Genomic DNA, 27,883 nt, shown 5'->3' with positions numbered 1-27,883 from the left:
AAAAGACATGACTAGAGGCATTTAGGTGTTTTATTAAAAATTTACAGAAATGAACACACTCCAGCAACCCCGGGTATGCAGGTGTCCTAAGTTAAAAAAATATACAAAATCCCAAGCCCTCATAGAAAGGGCAGCAGCAAGCTCACTCAAAACCCTCACTTCCTTTGAACAGTGGTGAAAGCGGGCATCTGAATGGGCTGGATTGAATGGACTGGCTGAAAAACGGGCTTCTTCCGCATGTCAGAGAGTGTTTTCACAGAGGGGAGAAGCTGGTTTCTCTTGATGATCTGCAACGCCAGCTGAGTGTTACCTGCAATGCAAAAATAAAAAGAGTTGTAAGAGCTTTGTATGACTTTTCAGCTCCTTTGCGTCAACAGTGATGCCTAAGCCCTGGCATCATTTCCTTGCTAGACCATGTACAAAAGCAAGCTTCCTATTCGCTGAAGGACACAGCCATTAAAAACACTAACAGAAGTAAGTCTGGACTCCTAGTACTCGATTCCACCTCTGCTCAGCTGAAGACATCAAGCTTTAATCTCGGAGCTGGAAGGTGCCAGAGCCCCTGCTGAACTCCTGGAGGCACCTCTTCTCACTCCCACAGCTAGGGCAGAGAGGTTCTCACACAGAATGCCCTCACAACGTCACACTAAGGAACAGGAATGCAAGTGTTAAGAATATATGTAAAATCTGTTTTTAAAAGGAAAAAAAACATGTTTTTTTTTCCCAATTGTATGCATGGCCCATCAACTAAATATCTATGTACTTGGAAAAGGAGCTCTTTGTTAAAAATTAAACCTATATAATTGTAGGAGGAAACCTGTTAAGTTCTGAAAAGAACATTTTTCCTCTTACCAAATATTTTACTTTCATTAATGTTTTAGTTTCAGAAGAGAAGTGGCTTTTTCTTGCCATTCTTAGAACAAAACACAGCTTTAGCCCCTTTGGTACTCTCTTCTGTTCTGTGCTTCTTTGTTGCACAAAGTGTTTCTAAATTGGAATTTTGGAAATATCTTTGCAAGGAAAACTTAATTTCAGAATAAAAAAAGTCACGACCTCTGCTTCCCTGTAATGAAAGGAAAACGAGTATGCTGATTCAATCTGCTCACACTGCAGAATCCAAGTACGTTTTCCCATTTTGTAGGTTTTTTGTTTTTTTTTGAAGGTTCACTGAATTTTCATGAAAAGAATGGGTTTTGGAAGAGTTACCAATAGTACAAGCTTTGCGTCATAGAGTACTTGCTGCACAGCCTTTGACGTAGCTTCTTTGGGAACTTGGATTTGAGTTTTCTTTTACTGTAAAACCTTTAAAGCTCTCTTATAGTATAAACCTCATCACAGGTTTTACTGGGCCTATTCAAGACTGCTGATTTCTGGACAAAGTATGGGAGATTTCAGCTCAGAAGACGCATGTTTAGAACGTCAGGTGTTTACTGCAGTCCTGCTCTTATACACGTGTGCTTTACAGGTTTAACAGCAGGAATTGCCAGCCAACTAAGATAAACTGCCTTCTGTCAAAACAGTTTACGACTATGAAGTTATAAAACCCCCACACATTTGCAAATAATTGCTCTATAGAAATGAGGGTACAGACACATAGATCCATGGCAGTGTAAGAACGGAGATAGGGCCTAAAGGGTGTCCTTCAAAATGCTGGCACAACTCTAAAGATCAGGAAAGATGGCAACTGTTCTTCCCCATGCATCCCAAAGCTAGATTGACAGAACATTTCACAACTTTACAAATGTGTTCTAATCCTTTCCCTGTGTTAATTGTGAACTCCAGGGAAAGACCTAAGGTATTATAAATACCAAACATTACACTCAACATTACATATTCATTCTATGTATTAAATCAGCATTTTAATATTGGAAGAAGAGTAATATTTACCATTCTGTAGTTCAAGATATACAGCCAGCAGAATAGCCTCTGGAGGGATCTCTTTGGGGTGGATCAATGAAGCAGCCTTATGGAAAAAGAAGGTGAGAGGGGAGAAAGAGTGCTTAAGAGAAGTATCCAGCTCAAAAAATGCCTCTTGACAAGACCATTAACATCATCTTAGCTGACAAAACCACATAACAATCTGTAGGGCAAGATTTTTCAAACTAATACACACAGTTAGATTCATGCATGCAAGGAGAGATTGAAAGACTGTCTGCCTTGCAAGATTGTTTCACACTAATTAGCAGCACCATCTGCTGTATGCTTATGTCAATACGAGTCTGTCATTCTTGGGCCAATTGACTGCGATTTCCTGCTGAGATGATGGGTGAAGGTAACCTCCATTGCTCCGAAGTTCAGAATACGAAGTTAACAAGGATCATCACAAGCAAATATGTACGTTTTTTCATCTATGAAGTCAGTGATGCTGTTTTCTGTATTAGCTCCAGATCTGACTTCCCTACTCTTGATCTCCTGCATGCCAGGTACATGCCCTTGATTTCCTTTGGCTTGCAGCTAAGTCCCTGTGCTCCAGCTGAGATGTGTCCGAAGCTGAGAGCCTTTGGAACAACACAGCCCTGCAGAACTGCCTCCAGCAGGCCCCAGACAAGTCTCTGCTTTCTGCCTCACCAGCTTCTCTGTCGGGAGTCATGCCAAGTACCAGACTGCTGCTCCTTCCCTTCGGTTCAAACAGAAGGGCTCCCTGAAACTTCACTGGGAAAGGGAGGAGAATATAACAAGGTGAAAGTGAGCTACCAGGCCCTTCAAAGGAAAATGCTATTTTTCTCCTTATCCTTTGCCTTCCCTCTTCCCAGGTCACTGGATATCAGCATCATGTTGGTGTATGGTTTGGTACTGCAGGGCAAAGCCCAGCCATGAGCAGCAAGAAAAATGACAAATAATAAAGAATTTGTCCCTACCTCTGAAACTTACTGTTTTCAATTATTTATCAAATGTGAACACTCGATAATCCTAGTACAAGGATGACTCCTGTGATGACAGTAAGACTGAACCCTGAAATTTTATCTTTTTCTATAAGGGCCCAATCCAGAGGGCACGAAAAATGCATATTTGTCTCTATACATTTGTAGAAGTAAATTGTGTTTGAGATCAACCCATTTCCTGAGAAAGAGAGGACAGATCTGCACAAAACATGAGACGCTAACAGGACTGATTCCTGATCAGAAAGAGGTGCAAGATAATCATTTGCTACAGGGCTACCTGGCAGTGGTACCTGGTATCTGCATCCTTCTACAAGAAGCAGATGGTGGAGATGCTCCCCGAGGAGAAACCAATTATTCAACAAGCTAAAATACGGGCTGGTCCAGCCATCCACTGGACCTGCTCAAGAGAAAATGGTCTACACAGTTCAAATTCAGCATCCAGTAGTAACTTGTGTCTGTTCTACTGAAAGAAGGGGAGTGAGCAGCCCCTAACCGACCTGATCTTACCAGGAGACCAGGCAGGCAAGAACCAGACGTCCAGCAGATTGTAGCTGTTCTCTCAGCCCTAAATTTCACAGCTTAGATGGTGAGTTAACTGATCAAAGACAAGGAAATGCAAGGCCCTAAAGAACCTTCTCCTGTAGGATATAACAATTACTACTGGACTGTTAAAAAATTAGAAAAATGGCTTCCTAGTCATCTTCCACTGTTTTGACACAATCGAAAAGAAATCCTTAAAAATAGTACTGAACTATTTACAAGTAGTAACTTTGGAATTCCTTCATGTTACAAATAGAGGTTGGTTCATTAAGACAGAACAGAGCTGCCATCTCAGCAAAGCCCACATATAAATGTTGAGCTGTGAAATCACCAGGATTTGCTGTGATCTACCTGGCACTTTGAAGGACATACATTTGTCCCTAGAGCTGCCTTCAGATTTGTTTTTCATACCTGATGGAGACACTTTCGAGCTTTGTCATATTCACTCCTCAAGCAGTAAGCACTTCCGAGGTTGAACAACATCATTGTTCGTGCAGATGTGACCGAACTGGGATAGCACTGGGGGGTCTGCTTGCCAGCTGCAATTGAAGAAAATATTTTTTTAAAACCTTTATTCAGAGCTGCCCAAATAAGTTCCTGTACTCTGCTGAATATGCTGGCTGGTACTTACAAGATTCCATTGCCTCATTCTCTCCTTTGTCAGACCCTACAAAGTAAAAACAGACACAAAGATATCATTTTCTCTGAGCTTTTTTTTAAAGCTCATTTAAAAAAAATTATAGTTACAGGTCAACAGATACAAATTTGCTTCTTCCTTCACGGTCTGACATTGCAGAGGGAGAACATATCAGTTTGCTTTCTAAATTTAAGCTACACGTTCCCATAGTTAATGTTTTGTTTCCCTAAGAACTTTTAGATTTGCAAGTAGGAACAATGAAGTGTAAACTGCAGTCATCTGACTGAAATCAGAGCTGCTGTAGTCTTAATTATGCAGGTGGGCTCTTGAAGTATTTTTGTCACAGACTACACACTCCCAACTGGAAGCACTGCAAGATACAGATTACATTCTCCCTGCTCCTACCTCTTACACAAGCCCTGGCTTAGAGATTAAAAAAAAAGGAGGAGAAACTACGAAGCAGAAGTTAACAAAAGGAATTTTACAACATTATGCTTACCACTACAATATACGGTTCTATTTATATTACAGAATTAGACATGCCAAAGGAAGGACGGGCATGCAAAAGACAAAACAAAATCAAAGCAGGAACTAAAGCCTGGAGGAACAGACCAACCCCAAACAATCTTGCATCTTAAAACAAGTGATCCTAATCGTCATCATATTTATACACAATGTTACAGCAAGAAAGCAGCCGAGAACACGACCAGTTCTAATCAAGTGTGGATTCACTAACCTTGATCCTGTTCGTTTGAAGAGATCCCGAGGGAAACATCAGTGACGTTCTCAGGGTTCAAGTGAGTGATGGCATCAGATATTCTGTCTAGAGAGATGAGAGCTTCTGCTGCATACAAATGCCCAAGAAACCTACAAGAGAAAAGGGTCAGGTACAAATGTCAGCATAACAACCCCCAAAATTCACTGTTCTTACACAAGACAAAATTAATTCAGTTTTTAACTTCAGCACATGACAACGACTGCTTAATACACACGCATGAAGTAAGCTTGCTTGCGTAATTCCCCTTTCTGACATCTGCTTTTTACACCCCAGTGTTCCAAAAAATTCTGTACATGAGTAATGCCAACTAATTCATGCACAGGAACAGCCATTCTAGACAGACAGTACTCAGTATGGCTTCATCTCAAAGAATTAAAAAACAGAAATGGTTACAAAAACTCCCCCATAATATCGATACACCTAAAATTTGAGGTGTTAAAGTGACTTCACATTCAATAAAAAGTTAAACTAATTCTGTAAAATACCTTGAATTTCTTGCATTACATAGCAGTAACACTGCCTTTAGAAAATTATGTGTTACCTGGCAAATCCTCTAAAATCTTGCTTTTATAAAGATTGCACAAAAAGATGAGCTTCTACTGTAGTTTGAAGCATGGGAGCCAGAGATGTTAATTGACGCGGACAATTTTAGCGAATGCTGCCAGCATCCATAAACACAAGTTAGCTTGCTCTCTGCTTGTACTTTACCAGTTTTGCCAAATGTCATTAGTACCGTAATAGCCTTGTGTATATTTTATTCAATTCCTGTCATACACAGGAACTCAATGCACAAACAAGGTCAGAAGGACGGGGCCAGAGCTCCCTTTTTTTGGATTTGCAGAGGCGCATCAGAATTGGTGAGCACAAACAGAAAGAGGTTTGTGCATCTTTCCAAAAAGATAAAAGCCAAGTTAGAACTGAAGAACAGAAATTAAAGAATGGAAATTCTATGAGCAACAGCAAGATGTGAAGTGACAATCCTGCACATCCAAGGTCTGGTGCCCTGCTGTTTGAGCAAACCCACCCCTCTGAGGTGGTAGTTTGCTAAGTGAGTTTTCAGCTGCATGCTGGCTCGGGCAGTTGTCTGCACCTAGCTGCTTACTCCTGCCCCCTGTGCTGTGCCAACACAAGTAGGTGCTGCCCACAGTGAGCCAGGACAGAGATCTGACAGTCCTGCACTGAAGGGGAACTGCAGCTGAAGATCAACAAAGAGCAACAAGAGCAGCAATCGGTTCTGAATTACACTGAATTCACACAAACAAGGGGACTCACGTTCCTGCGTGTCAATGAACATTTAGTCAGAGCTTCAATAAGAACAGGAGCACGCCAAGCAATTCTTTGCATCAGATACAGAATGGGCAAGCAGCTACAGACATGGGAAGCTTCAACTCAGAACTCTCCAGCAAAAAGCAGGGCTGAGAAAGAAGAAACGGTCATGTCAGACTTACTTAAGAGACCCTGACAGCTTTGGTTGCTGAAGGAGTTTATCTGCGTGATTCAGTGCCATGAGGTTATCACCCAAAGCCAGAGCCACGTAAGCACTACAGGCAAGTATTGAGCACCTGGAGAGAAAAAAAAAAGGCAGAAAAAAAGGAGGGAACCAATATGTTAAACAGAAAATTCTGGGATTTCAAATGCAGCTGTAAATTTTATCCTTTATCTGGATTTGCTGAACATTTGTTAAAGACATTTAACATTTCTTAGAGTATAAAAAGAAGCAGGAACAAACAGAACAGTTTGTAATCTTTAAAATGATTCTGATCCTACTATGAATAACTTCTGTTTTCATACTACATTTCAGACATTATTTATATAGGATAAAAGCAATAAAGAAACTTCATATACAACACAAACAGTTTAAGATATTAACTGCTCATACACAAATGTTTAAGTACATATAAAATTTAACAGCCATACAGCATCCATACATTCCGTTCTTACTTGAAGTTATTTCACATTCAAGGAAAAATATTTGGAATTACTAAGATATAGTCATACCCCCAAAAATAACACAGTACCATTTTGAAGTTTTGACCATTAATAACTGATGGACCTCACCACACATGACATTTTTCTCATGGACTTTTCCACCCTCTTTTTATTCTTTAAAACCTGGGTTTTCATTCACATTTCTCTGCCCTCCCCCTCTTCCTGCAACAACGGGTAACAGATTTCTGTAACTCCCAATCCTATAAATCACCTTGAACTACAGCTGCCTTGTTGCAGTCAATTAAGTTGTAACAATATTTCACTCTTCTATTTTACAACATTTGTACACAAGGAGACCAAACCGTAGGGAGTTTTGTTGTTTCCAGTTCTGTGTTACGCTGAGGGTTGTAATCCTCTGCCAAGAGCCTGATCTGCTATGTGGCATTTTTGTTGCTGTCACAGACTTTGATGGGTTTCCAAAAACACAAAAATCTCTGACAGCTCTTGTAAGGCAATCTGAATGACTCATTTTCCATCTTCACACAAGAACCCCACGTCAGCATGCCTGCATTAAGCCAAGCTTGCCAGTTGGTAATAACTCCCCTCCATGTCCCTGCCCCAGCCTGGTGAGTGCAGGCCCCCTCGTCCTCCCTGGGGGCACAAACCTGGGCCTGCTTTGCCTTGCTGTGAGCACGGACTCCTTTCTCCTCCGGGGAAGGGAGAGGGGATCCTCTTAGCGAGGTCTCACGTTGGGAGAGATGCAAGCAGAGCCTTCGACTCTCCTGCCAGGAGGTGGGCTATTACCCCGCCAACCTTCTGGCAACTGTCAAGCCCACTCTGAGTCCAGCAGTAAGTCATGTAATTCACGGCAGGGCCTGGGGTGCCTTTATTCCCGGTTCCCAGGAGGCATGCTCTTTAATTATGCACAAGCAGGATAAGAAACCTCGCCAGTGTTTCCCCCCTACCCCCCACTTCCTCTTTACCATGCCCAGATGTCACATCAAATCTGAGCACATACAAAAGCTTTCAAGAAAGAGAGGAAAGCTTCCCCCGGCTCAAGTCCCCGACCGAAAATATTTCTGAAAGGTTGTGGCTGTGGGGAGGGGAAGGGAAATGGGGGGGGGGAAAAAAATCCCTGAAATAATGGCCTGCTTCTAACCAGCTTCTTTTCTTCTAGACCTCAAGGAAGAGCAACTTTTCAACGAGCAGAGATGCTAAATACCTTTACACACGAGTCAAGGCCTGCAGAGTTGGGTGCTCCTACCCTGTAAGTCAATACAAGCCTTCTGTTCACCACAGCATTTTAAAACTGTTTTTTGCTTTTTGAAAGCATAAATCCAAACAACAGGCATGCTCCGGTCACACAGCAGATGGGTCCGACTAGATGGAAACCTATTCCTCTGCCCGAAGGATTCAGGGCCTGTTAAGCCCTTCAAGACCTCAAAGAGATCCTTCAGCAGAAGTCCTCTGAAGAAAACATCCACGTTTTCCTCCGTGCAACGCTTGGATTCATTGTTGAACCAGCCAAACCAAACGCTCAGGAGATCTGACAGCTAATCAGAGCAGAAGAATTGCACCACAAGGGAAAAGCCAAACTAGTTTTTCACCCCGGTCGGGATTCTGACAAAACTCCGCAGGTCGTCTTTAAGCACTGGAGACTTCCAGCATTACTGAGCCCCTCCGTTCCCTAAATAAAACTGCCTTTGCACTAGGAAAAAGAAAAATGTTTTTTTAAACTGCCAGATTATGTCAAACAACCTCCTGGGTAGGTTTAGGCAACGAGATTTGTCAGCCCACACTGACTGAGGGGTTGTACAACCTAACCTATGTGCTCAGTGTAGCTCATTCCACTGGAAAAAAGGCTAACCAGGGCAAATCCACTCCTTCAAAACTTACCATGAAGGCATAAGAATGGCTTCTCTAAAACAGTTGGAGAGCATCGCTAACCTGAAAAGTCTGTCCAACTAATTTGCACACAAGTAGCAAACAATACGCCCAACACTTAAGCTTGGTTTAGAGTCCATTTTTAATTTTTAAGAGTCATTTAGGGGCACAGTCAGTCATTTTAAACTCGTATTAGGATGTTCAACTGTACAAAATCATAAAAAAAAATCCCAAACATTTAAATTCTCCATGTCGGTACCAGAAGCAATGGAGACTTCTCAATCCAGTGATTGTCAGCAAGGGGAAAAATTATTCTACTCCTCAGAATAATCCTCGCCATTTCAGTATCTCTTTTAATGTTCCCTGACTGGACATGGATTTTAACTTTCTCACTTAGCTCCTCAGTGAGCAAGCCAACAGTAATACGTTAACATTTGAGCCTACCACATTTTCATAGCCATCTGCAGAAACCTAGGAATGGTTTTAGCAGTTACACTCTAAGGATGTCCAGTCTCATGGATTTAACCAGCAGTCAAAGCAAGTATTGAAAAAGAAAAAAGATCAATGCTTTTCCTTTCTCTACATGACATTCTTTACCAGAAGCAGCATAGTTCTTGCTAAACTGGTAGGTTTTTCCTGACAGGCTGTCAGGTTTCATCAGTAGATAACAGCTGATTGTGAAAGAAAAGACTATGCAGTTAAGAAAACCACGATGTGACACCGTGTGATTTTGACATGTGGCAACCACATTTTCAAGTCAGGAGAGGAAAAAAAAAAAAAACACAAAATCACACCACACCACTGTTTTTAATCCACTGCCTTCTATTTCAAGGAGTATCCTCTTGCATCACTGCAGAATAAATAATCAAGGTCTCAGTAATGTCTCCTCACAGACTACTGCTAAATTGCCTTTAAACAAATACAAGTAGATTTGCTATACACAAGGCAGCAAAGTAAAGGTTACAGTGGTCATTATAAACCGCAGGTTACCTGGGGTTAGGCTGGAACAAAGTGTTACTCACGAGTTTAAGTGGGAAATTACTGTATGCTTTGTCCATAATGGAAACTTACAACAGATTTCTTTTTTAAGAGGTGGTGCAAGCTTTATACTAAGAGATTCTCAGTGGGCTAGCAACCACCTGAACAATGCCATTAACATTTCAGTATATGATGATCTAATTGGGGAAATATAAAGAGATTTCAGACAACACAATACTCATTTGGACAATTTATTGTGTTTGGTTGTCTATGTTTCTCCAAATAAGTATTTCAAAGATCTTTGGGAATACAAAAACACTGCAGCCAAGTTTTATTCATGTTCTTCCATGGTAAGGAAGTCAAATGCCAGGACAAAGGCAACTTTTCCTTCTATTCTGCGCAAACTATGGATTTGTTTCATGTGGGAAGGCTACCTGCTGAAAGGGATTTTTCTGTTTTGCCATCAGTTCATTGTCACCCGGGACAGAAGGAATTTTATATAACATGCAGTAACAGTTTAAACTGTGAAAAGAAACTACATGACAAAATGGTTGTTTGCACTACAATACCAAGAAATTTAAGGCTTCAAACAACAATCAAGTTGCAGCACAAATTGTCTATCACACTGGGAACAGTGGAAGCATTTACATATTAGTAGCCTGCTACAAAAGCAAAGCCAAGTACACTAGCTTAGGCTTCTTTTGTCTAATTAGCCCTGTAACCTGTTGTCAGGCTCGCATTTGTCTTAAATCTATTTTCAATTGTTTCTACAGTACTGCAGCAATCAAAGAAAAAAAGAGCTGTGAAGAGTCCAGAGAAAACTAGGTTATCTGAACTGAAAATTATGCAATATTATAGATGATAAAATCTAGATTATAAAATAAGACCTGGCCAAATAATGTTGAATCAATTCTAGGAAGATAAAAACTCCAAACTGCAGATACTTGTGCAAATATTTAGTGCAAGATTCCTTGCTCTCTTTAAGTATCTCTTCCAAAATGCAAAGTCAAAACTGAGACAAAGAATACATGAGATCTGACAAGCCAAGAATCATCTCACAGTAATTCATTATCACTCAGAGAAAAGCTTTATTTAGAACCAAAACATCTGAAAAGGTGTAAAAGCAACCTAACAGCTACCATCACTTACTATTCAGTAACTGGGATAGTATTAAAAGTATTCCTAGGGTATTTATTACTTTAAAAGCCAAGTCACATATGAAAAAGTGATAATAGTAAGTTAATTAAAAATAAAAAGGTTTTAGTCTAAGCCATGGTTGGGATAAGGCAGAAAGTGAATAAACTAAGGGGAAGGGTGGATTATTAAAGGTTTCATCCCTAGTCCAGATGAGAAGAAAAAAAAAAAAACAACCAAACAGCAACACCCCACCCCTACATCCTATCTCTTCTCCCCACACACACCAACATAAAACTTAAACCCTACTCTAGAAATGGCCTTTGAAATCCTGTCTTATATGTTACAGTAAAGGAAATAAAGTTACCAACAGGATTATTTAAATAGATTTTAATTATTTCTTCAATTAAATGCATAGTTTTGTTTAATATCTTACCTAATTCCACAAAAAAAAGTCAGCTTTTGATTCAGCTTCTTTAAGAGCACCACTCTGACTTGAAAGCAGTATAGCTGCTTTTACCACTTTGATTTTTTGTTCCACTCAGCAAGAATTTGCCACTGAAGAATGTAATATTGTGGGCTGACTTCACAAACCAGCCTTACCAAATCTTTAAAAGGTAAAGGTACTATACTGTAATTTTCCCCTCTTCTGCTAGTCAGAAGAGCCATTGTCAGATTTTTAGCTTTGTCATTTATAGATCTGGATTTTTTGGTTTTACCAGATATTTAATGGCAAGCCTATAATAGTGGGATCAAACGCAAACGTAACTATAATCTGATTTGAAATTCTGCAGTTTCTACTTGTTGTGACTCAAAGCCTTGAGGAAAGGAAGCATGTGCATGTAAACAAAATAGTCATCCTTATATCAACAACTACAATGCTATACTGCAAGTGCCACACCATTAAAAAATGAAAAAGCTAGCAATGACCCCAGAATCACAGCACAGATTAAGAGGGGTCTCATTTAGTTGTGAATATTCTTTGTTATTTACTTGCCTTAAATTTTCTAATTCCTGTTTCTTCAAAGGCGAAGAAGGTGGAGCTGCAATGAATTTATCCCCTTCATGACTTTTATTGCTAGAATAAAACCAGTATATTAATTAGAAGGAGTAACTGCAAATAATTTAAGATCTCAGCATAACAAGCATTGATATTTATTCACTTCATTTTAAAGGACTGCAAAAATTCTATAGCCTAAAAAAAAAAACAGGAAAATGAAGCTATGTAAAAATTGAGGCAAATGCTGCTATCAAATAGTTAGGATAAGGAAAAATGGGGGCATATACTGGGAAAGATTTGACTGACACACCAAACAACACATGTCACTTTCCACAGCCTTGAGTTATTTTTGAAGTTCCTTGTAGTACAAGAACTTTAAGCTCTGGAGATGCAGAACTTACTGCATTTGTAACCTTCTCCTTCAACCAGTAAGAAAAGCAGTAAACTAGCTGCTGTCCTAGACACCTCTGTGATTAGTTACATACATATTCTATAAAGAAAAAACCCACAAAGTACATCTTCCATTAGATTTCTAGCTACCCTTTATTTTTATTATGTCAAAATACACCCCTTAAAAAAAACAACAACACTATCTTAAAATTAGGCTTGGGGTTTGTTTGGGGGCCAAATATTCACTCTATTTTTAAACATAGGCAATTTCACTCCCCAGTAAGCTGATAGACAACCTCCTTCCAGAATAAAAAATGGAAAGAGAAGGTTAACAGTGGCACCTTGGCAGAGAGATGGTTTATGAACAGATCAAACAATCTGAATTGAAAATGAGTTCCAGCCATTTAACAAGCGGAGCTTTTTCCACTGAAGTACAGTTTCGTGTCTGTTACAAACAGGTAAGATAATTCCAAATTAGACCTTCAAACAACAGCACTGAAGGGAACTTGACACTGTTGTAGTGAAGGTACTTCATGTGACGCCTTTGCTAAAGATAGATTGTAAAAATACCTGTAACCACTGAAAATATTCACAGATGTATTGTGAATGAGAGGAATCTGCCCAATAGCCAGCCTGTTCAATTAGTGGGATTTGCTTCAAAATTATCCTGTTCAATTAGTGTGATTTTCTTCAAATGCCTTATATCTTTTACTGCTCTCTCAGAGGGTCCCTTGTCAGAGGGAACAAACCCTTTTAGAACCTTTCAGAACGTGACACACAAATGCAAGAAGAGCCTGGAGATTTTGAAATTAGCAGGGACCACTGAGAGACATGAGGGATTCTTTTTTATTCTTTAAGTGGAAGAAGCATCTGCTTTCAAAAGCAGAAGGTAGTAAGGGATTTTCCTGTCCAGAGCATGCTTTTATTTCCTTACTTCTACAAGGAAAAGGCAAAGAAAAAGCAAACAAAAAGTAGGTCTTGTCTGAGTTAGGGCCACCATTTTATTTTCATTGCTGCTCCCCAATGGGCCCTGTGAGCTTAAGTCAGAGGAGCTTCATTTCAATGGGCTGCATAAAGCTTAACAGGTAAGTTAGCTCAAGTTTTATATTCAAAAAATATTGAAATATTAAAATTAATTAAATTCAAGGTGTAATTCAAAATTCTGATTACCTGCAAGCTTCACTGCTTTCACTGTTTTCTGCATTTCCACCTAGCTGATTACTAGTTTTAGAGCCATTTTCTTGCTTTGACTCCTGCTGGTCTTCTGGAAGTAACAGCAAGGCATTTCTTAGACAAATCGCTGCAAATTCCATGCTGGCTACAGGTATTGCTGAAGACTGCCCATCACTGAAAGAGACACAGAAGACAGCTGGTGAGTACCAATCCTACTAAATTTAAAAGGAAAAGCAGAGCTCCAGAAAGACCTGGATGCAGAGCAAATTTTATTTATGAAGATAAATACACCCTGATATTCTTATGTATGGAAAGTATACCATGACATCCAAATAGCATAGGCAGGTTCAACTACGTGGCAATTACAAGAAGTTCTCTTGTTTTGATTGAATTCACTACTTAAAGTCTTATGACAGAGGAACTAGATTCCACCTGTAATTTTTTAGAGTGGATTACCAAAAATATATATTTTAAAGTGAGAAAAAGACAAATTTAGCTAACTGGAAATGCAAATTTCAGAAAAATCAATTTTAAGTTTTAATGACTCTTAATTACAACAAATACACAATTAAGCCCTCTGCTGGCCATAACAGAGGAGACATCCAAATGATGTTTAAGCAGGACTCGAGCATTTTAAACACACCTCTTTTCACTACATGAGTAATTCCAAAATGAACACACAATTATTCCATGAAAGTTTAAGAGTCCTGATGAACAAACACGTACCCCTAAAAAAACTATGATAAAATAAAGACCCACGGAAAGCATACTTACTTATAAACAACATTCTGTATTGACTGGGACGCCAGGACTATCTTACGGTGGTAGCCTTGACCTACTATAGATTGCACAATTCCCTTTTTGCTTGGAAGACCTTTAGTCTCTTGTTCTGAAGTCTAAAAAAGAAGGGAAAAAAGAAAGAAAAGGAGGACTAAGATATTATGGCTGTTGAATGAGAGCTTTGCAAAATACGTGAAAACTGGAAGAATTCAAACCCAACTACAATGCAAGAATAGTTTGGTTTTTTTCCCACCCCATATGGGTACAGTTTTAAATTTAAGTACCATGAAGATTCAGATACTTTCTATTGCCTTTGTGTTGCAGAGGGATTTAACTGCACAGTGTTTTCACAGATTAGTTCTGACAGCTTGTCTGATAGCCTACTGACCTAGTTTCTCCTCTGTTTTGAAAGCAGAAGAACAATGAATTAAGTCGCATTAGAAGAATTGCTAGGATATCAAAAAAATCATACGATCAGCCAAATAACATCAGAATTGTCACTATGATTTGCCATCTTCTCACCCTGATTACACAGCATTCAAAATGCTCTCAAACTGTTCCATGGGGAGCACAACGCTGAACTACAACATATGCAAAGTTACATTGAATTAACTTGTTAAACAGATTTTGGTGTATGCAGATATTCTGGAGATCAACTGAATTTAACACACTAATTATAAGTCCCAAAAATCAACTCCACACCACACTTATTTTAAAAGAATAAACAGAAAGAAAACAACTCTAAGCCAACTTTGTTGGTAAGTAGAATTAGTGACAAAGAATTGCAGTTGTAAGGAAAACTTATGCTAGTAAATAGGTGTCACTTTTCAGAAAAAGTTATCAGAATCCAAAGAAAAATATTTTATGGTAAATGCCATTATCACGTTAATAGTAACTTGAAAACAAATATTAAAAAGATGCAGTGAGGGAATCATCTGTCTATAGCTTATAAACTACAATACTAAAGCAAGTAAAAATCTGCTTCAGTAAATTAATTTTCTGTAGGATGTTCAGGGCATAAATATGAATCCAGAGCCAGACATCAAGGTATATTGTAAATTGAGCTACAAGGTCAAATTACATTTGTTTAACCATTGGTTTTAAGGCCTCACTTGTCATGTTGCAAATCTTGTAATTTAAGAACACTTCCCTTTTGTCTTTAAATATTAACAGCACCCAAAGTTAACTTCTACCTCATAAGATTACAAATTTGGGAAATGTCAAGCTGCTTTTGTTACCCAAATTCATGCTCCCTGATACACCATACAATGTTACAGCTGTAGGAGGAAGAACATTAAGCTCCAGGTGCCTAACACGATCTAATGCTTTAGTTGGTCTACAGTAAGTGAAGAAGTTACCCATAACTTTCTTCCCTTGTCCCGAACTGCTAATCACTGTTCTTGTAAACAGGTTCCTAGCTTTTTTTTTTTTTTTTTTTTTTTTAAACCAAAGACATTTTGGACCCAACGCTCTCTAAACTTCGATGTTGCATCTGCGAAACGGGGGCACAAGTAAATCTACAAAACTGCTGCGAATAGCTTTGCAAAGTTTCTGAAAGAATCACAGAATGGCTCAGGTTGGAAGGGGTCTCAAAGTTCAATTCCTCTGTTCACAAAGACAACGTATTTCATAACCACAACCAAACATAAGGAATTTGCAAAGCCACTTACCCCCTTGTTGGCAGCAATGCAGCATTCAGCTATCCTCAGCCAAAGGCGAGGGTTTGAGTGATAAACCTGGACTGCCTCAATCAGGCATTCGAAGGCAGCTAAAGGCCTCCCGATATGCAGGAGCTGAATTCCGCAGTTGTAGAGCAACTCATACCGTTTGTTGGTCAGCAGCGTACACATGGGCCTCCCTGAAAATTTTTTACCTGCAGAAAAAGATACGTAATATTGGATGTGCAGCTCAGGAGAGCTGATACCGTGGACCTCTTGTAGCGGGGGACAAGAGGGAAAAGTAGGAGGGAAGCTGTGAGAAACACCCAAAAAATTAAAACAAAAACAAACAACAAAAATCACTCTAATTAGAGAATTCACTAGCCTCCCTCTGTAATCAAAGCAAGAAAACTTTATAGTATTTATTTTCTATCTACTGTTAGCAGGACCACAGGTAATGTACCAGTCTTTACTGATGCATATCGTGTCACAGAAACTTTGACTATCAGTCAGGGAGATCTGACAAAACCAAAGACCAAAAACAAGATAGAAATAATTGCCCTAGCCCCATGGCATGCCAAAGAAAACAAGAAAAAGGAACATTTCAAAAGAGATGGAACAGGAATTTTGTTGGCAATTAATGAAAGCTTTTACTTTCTTCATTCGCCCATCCCTTTTCCACCACCCATTTTCATCTCTTGCAAGTCTTACCTGGATCTGAACTACCTGTTCCTAGCTGCGCACATGCATTATCATTTTCCTGTAAGGCTTTTTTGAAGTAAAAAATTCCTAAATTGTGCTTTCCCATTGCAAAGTGGATGCAGCCAAGATTGTTCCAGAACATGCACCTTAAGCATTCACCTGAAAGAAGAGCGAAGGAGTACTTTCATAAACTGAAAAACATCACTGAACCCACAAAGCACTTTCACCACTCATTGGTTAGCATTATAACGGTAGTTTATTAAATATGTTCTTCAGCAAGATGTTCAAGGATTATGCAGTTATGTCCCTGTCTCAGGTATTTTAATAATCTGCATTTCTGTATATCATTCTATTTCTCTGGGAAAGTTCACCTAAACTGACCTACAAGGAAGAAACCAGAGAGCTTCAGATCTTATGCACCACGTTTCAGGACACCCAGGTATAAAGCCAATTTGACAGACTGCAAGTTGAAGTAAGTTTATCTGATTTTTTTCAGTGCTTAGTGTGTATAAACATTTCTATTTTTTTTTTTCTAACAGATGGCTCTTGTAAAAAGGAAATTCTTTAATGACGTTATCTACCTACATTTTACAAAACAAACAAACATGTTAAGCTAACCTTACAAGCAGGAAATGCGCTCTCCTTCCTAAATAGATCATGTTGACATAACACTGTAAGAAGCTCCTTCTACACAATAAAGGACAGAAAAATAAACTTTTGACTTATCTGCTGGTAACTGAAGCTTTACAGTGTTACTATTGTTTAAAAAGAAAAAAAAAAAAAAAAGAAAGAAAAACCCACACCACTACAAATCAAAACAGTGAAAACCCAGATGATTTCCAAACAAACAAATTAACCTGACATTATTTTAACCATAATTTTGGGAGACTTAAGTGAACATTCCACTGTTGCTTACACAAAATAGTCATTTTAAAATATACCTATATTTTTAACAAAATGCTGAACTATAGAAAAGACTTTAAGCATAAGAATTGCCAAAAAGTAAGTTACAGCAAATGCCAAAGTCTCAAAATTTAATGCCAGAATAAGCATTACTGCAAATATTTTGAATGTTTTTCTAAATTATGAAACTTATCTGCAAATACAGAATTTTCTTGAAAACTTTATAGTCCTATGATAAACCCAGGGCCAATTCTGCAACTTCTATCATCTAATTGCAACCTGTGCAACAACATTACATATGTAACTTCTTGTGCTAAAAGGACTTTTAAGAGAACTATCACAAAAAAAGCATTGAACCAAATGGAAGTAAAGATATTTAGTAGCTTTACGCTACATATTTTTTGAAGCCCTCACTCTCTATTAATACAAGACAGCTTTCTCTCCAGATTTTTTAATAGATGACATCTAAAAATCTCAAACATACTTAAGTAAATTAGTATACATTGTGTGTACACATACAATGTATATGTTTTTATTATACAAATAACTTTAAGAGCATACAAATACTTTCTGTGCACATGTACACATACATACTTTCTAGATATAAAAGTAACTTGAAATGGCATTTGACTGAAGTCAAACCTTAACACTTCATGAAACATTTGAGTTTTCCCCATGATAAGTACCATAACTGCTATAATTTCATCTTTGGGTATAACCTAAAAATCTCATTTCTAGATCTAGAACATTGCCTTTTGTTTCACGTTTTGATCTACAGAACTGAATATAAGCCTTGCAAATATCACATTTACACCTTCAAAAATCCTTAGATACATAATACATGATGCACAGATATGTAATCCACTGACTAAATGAACATTTGATTAAAACCACAACAGCGTTAAGTGCAGAAGTGCAACAATATAGTTGAAAACATACCTAGGATATAAACCCATGACATTTAGAGCCTGCCTCTAAGTAATTTATTAATATGCTTAAAATTAATATCAACAAGTAGCCCTATTCGTACCACACATTTAAGTACTTGCAGGATGAAGGTTTTTTATTTTACCTGTTTTCATGAAGCCTGGATGTTCAGCAATGTTTGCACTGTTTAAAAGTTTGACTGCTTTACGGTAATTGCCCCTCAAATATTCAAAATTACTCTTAAGAAAGAGAGAAGGAGCTGACTGTGAAGGAGAAAACAATAGTTAATTATCTCATTTTATAATTTCTACTTCTAGTGTTAAATCACTCCACACTCAGCTTGCCCCCTGCTGCCATTTTAAGGATACTTAGGCCCTACTGATTTCATGAAGTAGCATTTCTTTGTTAAACACTTACCTCTGCTGAACTATAAATCTATATAGATTTTGTTGTTACTGCTCTAAAACCAAATATTATGCTACAGAACTCTGTCATTGCAATGGCCAAGTGCAGAGAATCTCCCTTTTAAGAGGATCTTTCTCCAACCTGTCTTCTAGTACACTCCTCCCCATGCTTCCCTCCCTGCGGAGTTCAACAACTTCCTCCTGGGCTGTGATTTTCCTGGTCTGCCACAGACATCATGATGCAGAAAGCTTTCTGTCAAACTAGCAGCTGTTGAGACTGGCAACAAAAGGGAAGTGCTCTCCTCCTACTCCCTGCTCCTCAGTTAATGTAGAATATATCTGGGATGTTGGACGTAATTCTGAGTTGAGAACTCCTACGTAAAAAAAGAAACTGCTTTCTAGCAAGAGATAAGCCTCCAAAAAACTTCATCAAATATAAAAAACAAGACACTGAGTACCCCAAAATTAATCTGTTATTAAGGAACTGAAATCAGTGACATCAGAAGACTTTATTTCCCAAAGCATTTATAGTAAACTAACACTTGTTTTGCATTGCTTAAATTATAAACCAAACTTGACCTGTTTATTATATAGCTTCACTTCTTTTCCTGTCATTAAAAATAAACAGCAATTTTCTGCACAACTGAAAACAATGTAAATAAGAAAATCCTACATTAATTACACTTACAGAAATGATCATACAAGCCCAAATGACAATATACATTATTATTTCAGACATCCATTCTCAAGAACATCTTCCTTGTAAAACAAGTTAGTAAATTCAGCTTTAAAAGAGGGGACAGACCTAGATTGCAGAAACAAGAACTTTAAGAATACTTACGTTTCCAGCTGTATTCATAACAGACTTGATCTCCCTTTTGCATGCTTTTAGTGACTTCATCTGGATATAGGCTCTCACCTTATACTGTTAAAACATTAAATTTGTAAATTAAAAAGAGTAACTTATACAGGCTTGGAAGATGAACCATAGCTAGAGATCTGTTACAAAACATTCTACATACATTTTAAAAATAGGCAAGAAAAAGTTGCTCAAAAAGCCCTTCCAAGGAAGAAATTCTATTCAGAGTACCAGCAAGTTTATAGGCTTTGTATTTACAAGAAGCAGAACTGTGTTTTGTTCAATGGTCATCAGCAACTCTATATTCAAATGCTGAGATACTAGCAGTTAAAATGAGACTGACTAAAGTAACCGAGCTTTTTAATTCCAGATATTTACCTGCTCGACTGACAATACCAGGAAGCAAAAGATGACAGAGAAGCATTTTGTTTCTTCACGTATTTTTCCACAGAACAGTACCATGAAAAAAAGCCTTAGCTGTTTTAGACTGTTTTATCAGCAAACTGATAAAAAATCAACAGAGCTAACTACAGTTTAACAAAGATATGATAAAGATGCAGGATCTGACATTGGGATTTTTTAGGTTGTCAGTTTCTCCTGTACATGTATCTTAGTAAAGGAGAGTTAGATAAACCTATTCTTTTCTTTTACAAGATGAAATTCAAGGATAGCATCACAATTCATGCTGAACTGGATTTTATGCAGGTGGTACTCAATTTTAAGAAAGACTGAACTGATACTCTTGTATAAATCACACGTAGACACCTACCTGATGTATCTTAGATTTAGCAACTTCTATTAAAGCTCCACTTTCAGCTTTTTGATTAGAGGAGTCTTTATTAGTATTATTCCCTGACTGTGTCAAATGAAAAAAAAAAAAAGAAATCATTAATAGTATTCACTTTTAACATTCAGTCTACAGATTCCTTCTTCAGCTATTTTTAATCACTTATGAGGAAGAAAAATAGTTATTTAATGATAATTAAAAAAAACATATCCCACTAAATATTGTGACTTGAGCTTTGTGATCAAAATCCAAGAATGACCATGCCAGCCTATGAAGCACGTAGTTCCATGTTAACAGTAGTGTTAGGCCGCTATGGCATTGAGATCTTTCAAGAATTCTCCTACCCAGGAGGATGATATGCACATTCTAGGTTCTCTCTTTCATATTATCTCCAACAGAATTATTGCATACTTTAAAATAAATGCAAGTATGACATCAATGGGAAAAGGCAAAAAAGTGTCCTCTTTTCACTTCTAAGCCATCATTCATTCTATTATCTTTTCTAAAAGACACACACCAAAGATTTTGTTTGAAATTATACCTAATACTTTCAGGAACTATATCAAACAGATGCTTGATTTCACACATGATGACACACAGTTTCAATTCCTCTGATATTGATTTTCCTTTCAAACTCAGGGGTCTCACATGGTCATAATCCAAGACACATAAGAAAAACTAAGTATATTTGACACCGAAGACAACTGTCTTGCTATTGCAAGTCTCTGACTTCAGAGATGTCTCTTAGCTCCTTAGCAGTAAGAGAAAAGGGTGGAATGGAAGGAATATGCAACTGCTGTACACACTTAATATGTGTACATTTTCTGAAGTTACAGATGTTCTAACAGTTCCAAAATTCTGAACTACTTTAAAAGACTAATTTTTGATTCAGTAAAAACATGCCTCTGATAAAGAGGCAGCAGCATTCATATGATTTTAAGCTTACCTCGTTTTTTCCATTCTTGCTGTTATTATTGCCCTGTGAAATCATTTTTTCCAGAACAGCAAGCAGATGCAAGGCTTTCTCAGCTTGGTAAGTTAGCAGGTACAAGTCCACAAGCAAGAAGCACACAGCTTGTGCAAACTTCTCTTCTGTATAAAGCAAAGAAGCAGAAGTGACTTTACAATTGTGTAAGAAAAAAAAACAAAGCAGACTCCTACATACCATGGATAAGTACATAAACACAAAAAACGAATTAATTCAAATGATGTTAGTATGGAAGCAGAGACTATGGCTTAACATGTACTTAGACTTTGAGAATTGGTGTAAGTTAATCAGCACCAAAGATCCAATGTCTAAACAGATGGAGCCATGTGCCTACACAGAATCCCATAGGACTTAAGAGGATTCCATACAAATACATCTCTGCATTTCTGGCTTCACTGAGTAGTTCCCAATAGGTAACCCAAGAACTGGGAGGCATTGAAAGAGAAGCACTAACACGTACTAGATTTATTGAGACCCACACACAACATATGCTTCAGACTTGTCACTTCATAAATACCTCTTAAAGTTGTCAAATATCCACTTCAGTTTCACTATTATTTGTCTGCTAAATATCTCTGAAATACCTTCCACATCCCAAACTCAAATGTTGTCCTTGATTTAAATAAAGCATATTCTTCATTCCTAAGCCTATCATTTTTTTCCTTTTTTTTTTTTAATAAGGCAGTTACAAATCACTTTTCTGGTAACTACAGAAAGATCATTTACTCGTTCTTGTTACTGCGTGAAGAAAACTCTTCTGTCTACACACCGAAAGGCTCTATAAACTGGTACAGCTTCTCTCCAACTGATATAGCTTCAGTGTACTGACGCAGATGGTACAAAATAACAGCTTGATTGTAATAAAGCATACTATTTTCAACATCATCTAAACCATCCATTTCTTCAACAGCAGAGTGAACCTGTAAAAAAAAAAAGTTTCATCAAACTTTCCATATTTACGATTTTAAAGTGTCAAATATTTTACAAAAAGAATCCAAAGGTATTAATTCATCTGAAGAGAGGTCAGAGTTATAAGCTAATAAACTTCACTGTTGTTCAACACATATGCAGTGAAAGATTTATATTGAAATAGAAAACCTTCAGCTGAGTAGTAAAGTAACATTTCAGCTTTTTATGTTATATGAGAGTAGTTAGACTTTCAGGCTAAGAAACCATCTATTCTAAGAACATAGCAGTTCTTACTACAGTTAACCTCTGGAACGCTTAAGGTCCAAATCAATTTCAACAGTAACTGAAAACTATAAAAGCAGTGTCTTAAATGATTAAAGAGACTCAAAGGTTTTAAAGTAACTTTACTTTTCTATTCATTTATCAAATCAAGGGGAGAAGGGGCAGAACTTTTCTTTCTATTTCAATAGTGAAGATCCCATCACCATTAATAGTACTCAAATGTCACCTTTCACATCAATACGTTTGCATTACCTGGTTCTTCAGCTGGTTAAGGGTTTGCCTCAAATTGTCTGTTGTAGTCTGGTTACTTTTACAGAACTCCGCAACAGCAGTATTCAGTGTTATTTTGTAGTCATCTTTGTTTATGTCTTGAAGGGTATTTAGGTGTTGCAAACAAGCATCATAATTTCCAGCCTAGAAATGGCACATATCAGAAAGGTATTAGAAGATATTAACTTGTTAGTTTGGACTTTGTAAGCTGTAATGAAAGTATCCTCTGTATAAGTCTACAAATGCAACATTTCCTTTATCAACAGGGAGTGAACTAAAGCTAAACAGCCACACACATAATTCATTTTTTATTCAGATTAATAGGTATGAGAAGCAAGGCAAAAAGCTGAGGTTGTAAGAAAACCTGAAAAAAAATGTAGAGGAAGACAATGGATTAGTTAACATAGATGTTTCTATGAAAATCATTATTCTGATACTTCATCATAGTAAGTTTTGAGATTATTTACTCTGTTTTCTTAATCTTTCCCCATCATGTGTGCATTGAACAGCTGCAGCTGTTTATCTAAGTCTTAGCACATCCTTTTTACATTCATTCCAGATGAAGTGAGGAAAATTATGATTTAGCCTGTTGAAGTCTGCTTAAGACAGGCTGGCAAAAGAGGGGCAAGTCACTTTCCCAGGACAGGTTTACATGTATATACGTATACATTTTAGCTGTTGAATGAAGTATTCAAACATTTGGGGACCTACACATGCTTAAGTGAAACCACGACCCAAGCGTAACGCTCCTGAGATGTGATTTAATGAAGACATCCCTTTCTTTGACCCCAGGAATAGGCAAATTATTTTTAAGGGCTTCAGAAACACATAACCTATTTCAGTTTTAGTCTTTTCTGTATTTTAAGTCTCCTTTGGGCAGTAAGAATTTAGTCACATTGAGTGGTGAAAGAACTCCAGAGTCTTTCAACTAAGTCAAACCTAAGTAGCTCTTTGCTTTCTAAAGTTTGACTCATATACATAAATGATCACCTTCACCTCTTCCAGATCAGGTTTACTTCCCATCTGGGCAGTCAGATACACAGGATCATTTCCAGCTCTGTCAACATTTCACAATCCAAAACTGTCTTTTGAGTACCACCACCACTCTCCACTGACATTTTCTCCTGCTTTTCTAAGTGCTGTTACAGTGAGCTGCTTCTGTGCACCTAACTCACTCTGCTGAGGGCACCTCCACTGCAGAGAAACCCTCCCTGGTCCTTCAGGAGAAACCCAGCCTTTTGTTCTTCCCAAAAAAGCAGCCATTCTGCAGCTATTCTTAAAAGAGAAGCACCCTGTCCTGTCCCTTCAATCTACTAGGACAGCACAGTTACACAATTTGTGGCGACATGTAGCAGGATATTGACACAAAGTATTCCCACAACTCTGTATCAACACCTTGGACTTCCTATTGCAAAGATACATAAACATAGGGATTTACAGCTCAACTGCTGGCAGGCTCTGTGAGTGAGACAGCCACCTCCCAAGGGTTTTCTTCACTTGTTCTCGCTCAGAGCTCCTCTTCAACAAGAGCTGCTTTCACTTCACAGCCACAACGCTTCTAAACATGCTTTGACTCTGAACACCTTGAACCCTTAAATGCTCAGCTTATTTTGTGGTGTTTTTTCTCTTGTCCTTTTACTCTACTCCATTAGTTAGGATCTAGAATATAACATACATGTGTTTTATAGTAATTCTCTCAAGACAGAAATTACAAGTGCAACATGATAACATAGCATGCAAGACAGTCCACAAGGATACCTAGAGCAATCACTTTACAAAGCAAAACTGACAAATAAGGCACATTATTAATTCTGCTCCCATCTGTCACCTCCTCAGAGCATCACACTTACAGAGCTTACAAAGCTCTCAAAGCAAGGGAAAGATCATGAGATAAACAAGGTGCATTGGACCAGGATAAGACTAAAGCTGAAGCTGTCAACAGATCAGAAGTATTTTAGGTATCTGTGGGTAAGCTGGAAAACAGGCAACCCTTTCCTATACCTTCAGTTCTCAGGATCAAATGTCAAACGGCAAAAAAGTATTGAAAAAGAAAAATTGAACAAGAAACTCAAGACATCAGCTGTAGTCAGTTTAAGGATGAACTACATGAACTTGATGTAGCAAAAAAGAAAAAAAGGAAAAAATAAAAGTAGTAACGAGTAAAACACACAATCAGGAATTTCAAAAAGCAGTATTTAACTTTTTACCTGAAATCTATTTAACGTATCCAAAAGTTTAGCAGTTATGTGGTAAGTTAGAAGGATGGGTTTGACTTTGTCTTACCAGAAAAGCTTGTAGTGCACTGCTCGACAGCTCCTTCTCCTGATCAGTAATCCCTGAAGTACCTGCTCCTTCATGTTTCTCAGTACCTTGATCTGTAAAGTGGACAGATGATTACAAAAAAGTCTGTATATGTGATAAAAGCTATTCAGCCTACAAATATTGTTTCTGCTGGTTCTCAAGATCCACCTGCCAGCAGGAATAACACTCCATATAACTGCAGCTCTCTGTCCCAACTTCACTAAAACATCTCCAGTTATCCAACAATCCCAACTACGTTACCGTGCTCTCAGTCGATAACCAAAGTCCCGCAAGCTAACTTGATATGCACACATTTTAGATTTATCTTAAAAGCTGCAATCACACACTAGAAATAGACTTTATTTACATAAAAATCTGTAGGGAAGATCAAATGCTATCCAGTGATTACACAGCAAGATGCCATAAGGAAATGTTGCCTATAAGCTGCCTCAGTCCTGATCTCGCAGGTCTTTCAGTGACCCATCTCTCTTCTAAGGTGAGCAGCCATGGTTTAATTTGCATCTTTCTCACACTTCTTTCCCCAGCACCTTCTCCAGTTCTATTTATCTTTTCCAGGTTAAAACAAGAAGAACAGCATGTAGAATTTATGATGGTGGCCCCTCTGAGCACTTACACAGTCATAGAATAAGGTTTTCATTTTAATGGTCTTCAATTCATTTTAAATAAAATTTCTAATGTGTTTTTTACTTGTTGGGCACTGTTGAGCTTACTGGTCGGGAAGGAATCTCGCTGAACTCTTTTGACATCATGTAATGAAGAGTTCAGTGAAGTTGCACTGAACTACAGCACAGATGTTCCATGTTAGAGCAGCTGAAAATAACAGCCAGTCCCTGCCTTTTACTGAACATAAACTACTGGAGGAAAAAAAAAAACAGTCACCACACCAGACTCGCTTGTATCTGGAAGCAGTAGTTCTAGAAATACTTCCTACGTTTCAGCACGAGTTAAATCACTTAATGTTTTTGAAGCATAGACTATAAACATCCAGGGTAGGAATAAAACAGAGTTAATAATCGATTCATGGTTTGTGCTTGTTGCTGGGAGGACAGCAAGATCCCTTCCATCACCCCACACAACAATACACTTCCACATGAACCATAGCCTTCATCCTGCATCAAGACGCCAGAGAAGATGAGATACTAAAACCCCAACAATCTTTCACCAGCTAGTTACAAAGCAAACACCGTGATTTAGACAAACTTTGGGGTTCAGCAATTTCAGCACTCAGGAGGGATGGCTCCTTAGGGTGTTACAGAACCGTACACACCTGCTACAAAATCAACTGCACATCATGCAGTTACCGATGCCACTTGTGCTGCCTCTTCCTTAGAGGGGAGAGGCAGAACAGAAAAAAAAAAGAAAGTCAGAAAAGCCCAGAAAACTTTTGGGATGCCCTGGTTTACCCACAGCCAAAGAGAAAAGGAACAAGAAGCACTTCTCCTCAAGCTAAACATCTAAAGATCTAAATCCTTACGGCTGGACAGCTGAACAAAAACCTGTCGCCTTTCAAGGACAGCGGTGAATAAACAAACAGGTTTTGCCTCCAACTTTTGTGCTAACAGACATGTTATCTGCTTTACTTGCTCAGCAGGCCTTCAAGATTATGCTAGTGCAAGTAAAGACAACGCAAAGACTTGAGAAGCCAGAAGCTTTGAAGTTGATGAGGCTCGGTCTAGTCAAGAGGTTCCTTGTGTTCCTTGTTTACCTCTCAGGAGCGCCATCCAAACCAGTGTTGCCCATTGGTACCACCCTATAAAAGCTCATCGAGCAAAGCACTGCCAGTGATAGCGGGCTTACGGAGGCCTGAGTCCTGAACTGAAATGTCTCAAGTGAAAGATAAACCAAGACTGGTAGCTGCCTAACAGAAAGTGGCACTTAGTGCTTTAAATGCTGCTTGGTGCACCTCCTAGGGAAAAATCAGGACGGGTCTACAAACACGTCTTATCATGCCTCTAAATCTGATCATATGTTTAAAAATAAAAATAAAAAGTCCTGTGAGGAGCGGCTGAGGGAGCTGGGCTTGTTCAGCCTGGAGAAGAGGAGGCTCAGGGGCGACCTTATCGCTCTCTATGGGTACCTCAAGGGAGGCTGTAGCGAGGTGGGGGTTGGCCTGTTCTCCCACGTGCCTGGTGACAGGACGAGGGGGAATGGGCTTAAGTTGAGCCAGGGGAGTTTTAGGTTAGATGTTAGGAAGAACTTCTTCACTGAAAGGGTTGTGAGGCACTGGAACAGGCTGCCCAGGGAAGTGGTGGAGTCACCATCCCTGGAGGTCTTCAAAAGACGTTTAGATGTAGAGCTTAGGGATATGGTTTAGTGGGGACTGCTAGCGTTAGGTCAGAGGTTGGGCTGCTCAAGGAGCCCGTCGTGTTACCCCAGCCCGGCTCCACCAGAGCCATTTTCCCTCAGAGCTGGGGCACGGCACCGAACCCTCCCCCCCCGCCCGGCCCCTGCCCCCTCAGCCACCCGCGGAAGGACACCTTCCGCCCTCTGCCATACACCGCGCCGACCGTATCCCTCCGCCGCGGAACGGCCCGGGCTCCCCCCGCACCCGCTCACCCGCGGCCTTGTCCGCCGCCATCCCCGCCGCCGCCGTGCGGGCCGAGGCGGGTTACCGGGCCGGGGCTGCCGAGGATGCTCCCGGTCCTCGCCGGGATCCGCGCCGCTCTCCGGGACTACTTTCCGCCGCCCGGACCCTGCCCGCCCGCCGCCGCCGCCGCCGCTGCCGCCGCTTCCGGGTTCCCGGCGAGCTCGCGACGTGCGGCCGTTG

General features: G+C 39.0%; 1 protein-coding gene across 1 annotated transcript; it reads right to left on the bottom strand.

Moving 5' to 3' along the window:
• Positions 1-22: 22 nt before the first annotated feature.
• On the bottom strand, positions 23-27,809 carry CNOT10 (CCR4-NOT transcription complex subunit 10). Its single transcript, XM_082752109.1, has 19 exons — positions 27,673-27,809; positions 25,078-25,169; positions 22,777-22,938; positions 22,103-22,253; positions 21,292-21,437; positions 20,328-20,414; positions 19,541-19,624; positions 18,441-18,558; positions 16,475-16,624; positions 15,776-15,978; positions 14,100-14,221; positions 13,323-13,499; positions 11,760-11,840; positions 6,286-6,399; positions 4,796-4,926; positions 4,054-4,089; positions 3,834-3,961; positions 1,888-1,963; positions 23-310 (listed from the first exon to the last, which is right to left on the bottom strand). Exons 1-19 carry the CDS (start codon positions 27,692-27,694, stop codon positions 156-158), a joined length of 2,235 nt encoding a protein of 744 aa, XP_082608235.1. The 5' UTR covers positions 27,695-27,809; the 3' UTR covers positions 23-155.
• Positions 27,810-27,883: the final 74 nt, after the last annotated feature.

The sequence above is a fragment of the Aythya marila genome (genome assembly GCF_965140915.1).
Source record: "Aythya marila genome assembly, chromosome: 2".
Classification (NCBI taxonomy): domain Eukaryota; kingdom Metazoa; phylum Chordata; class Aves; order Anseriformes; family Anatidae; genus Aythya; species Aythya marila.
The sequence above is the reverse complement of the archived record's forward strand: the minus strand, read 5'-3'. Positions and strand labels throughout refer to the sequence as shown.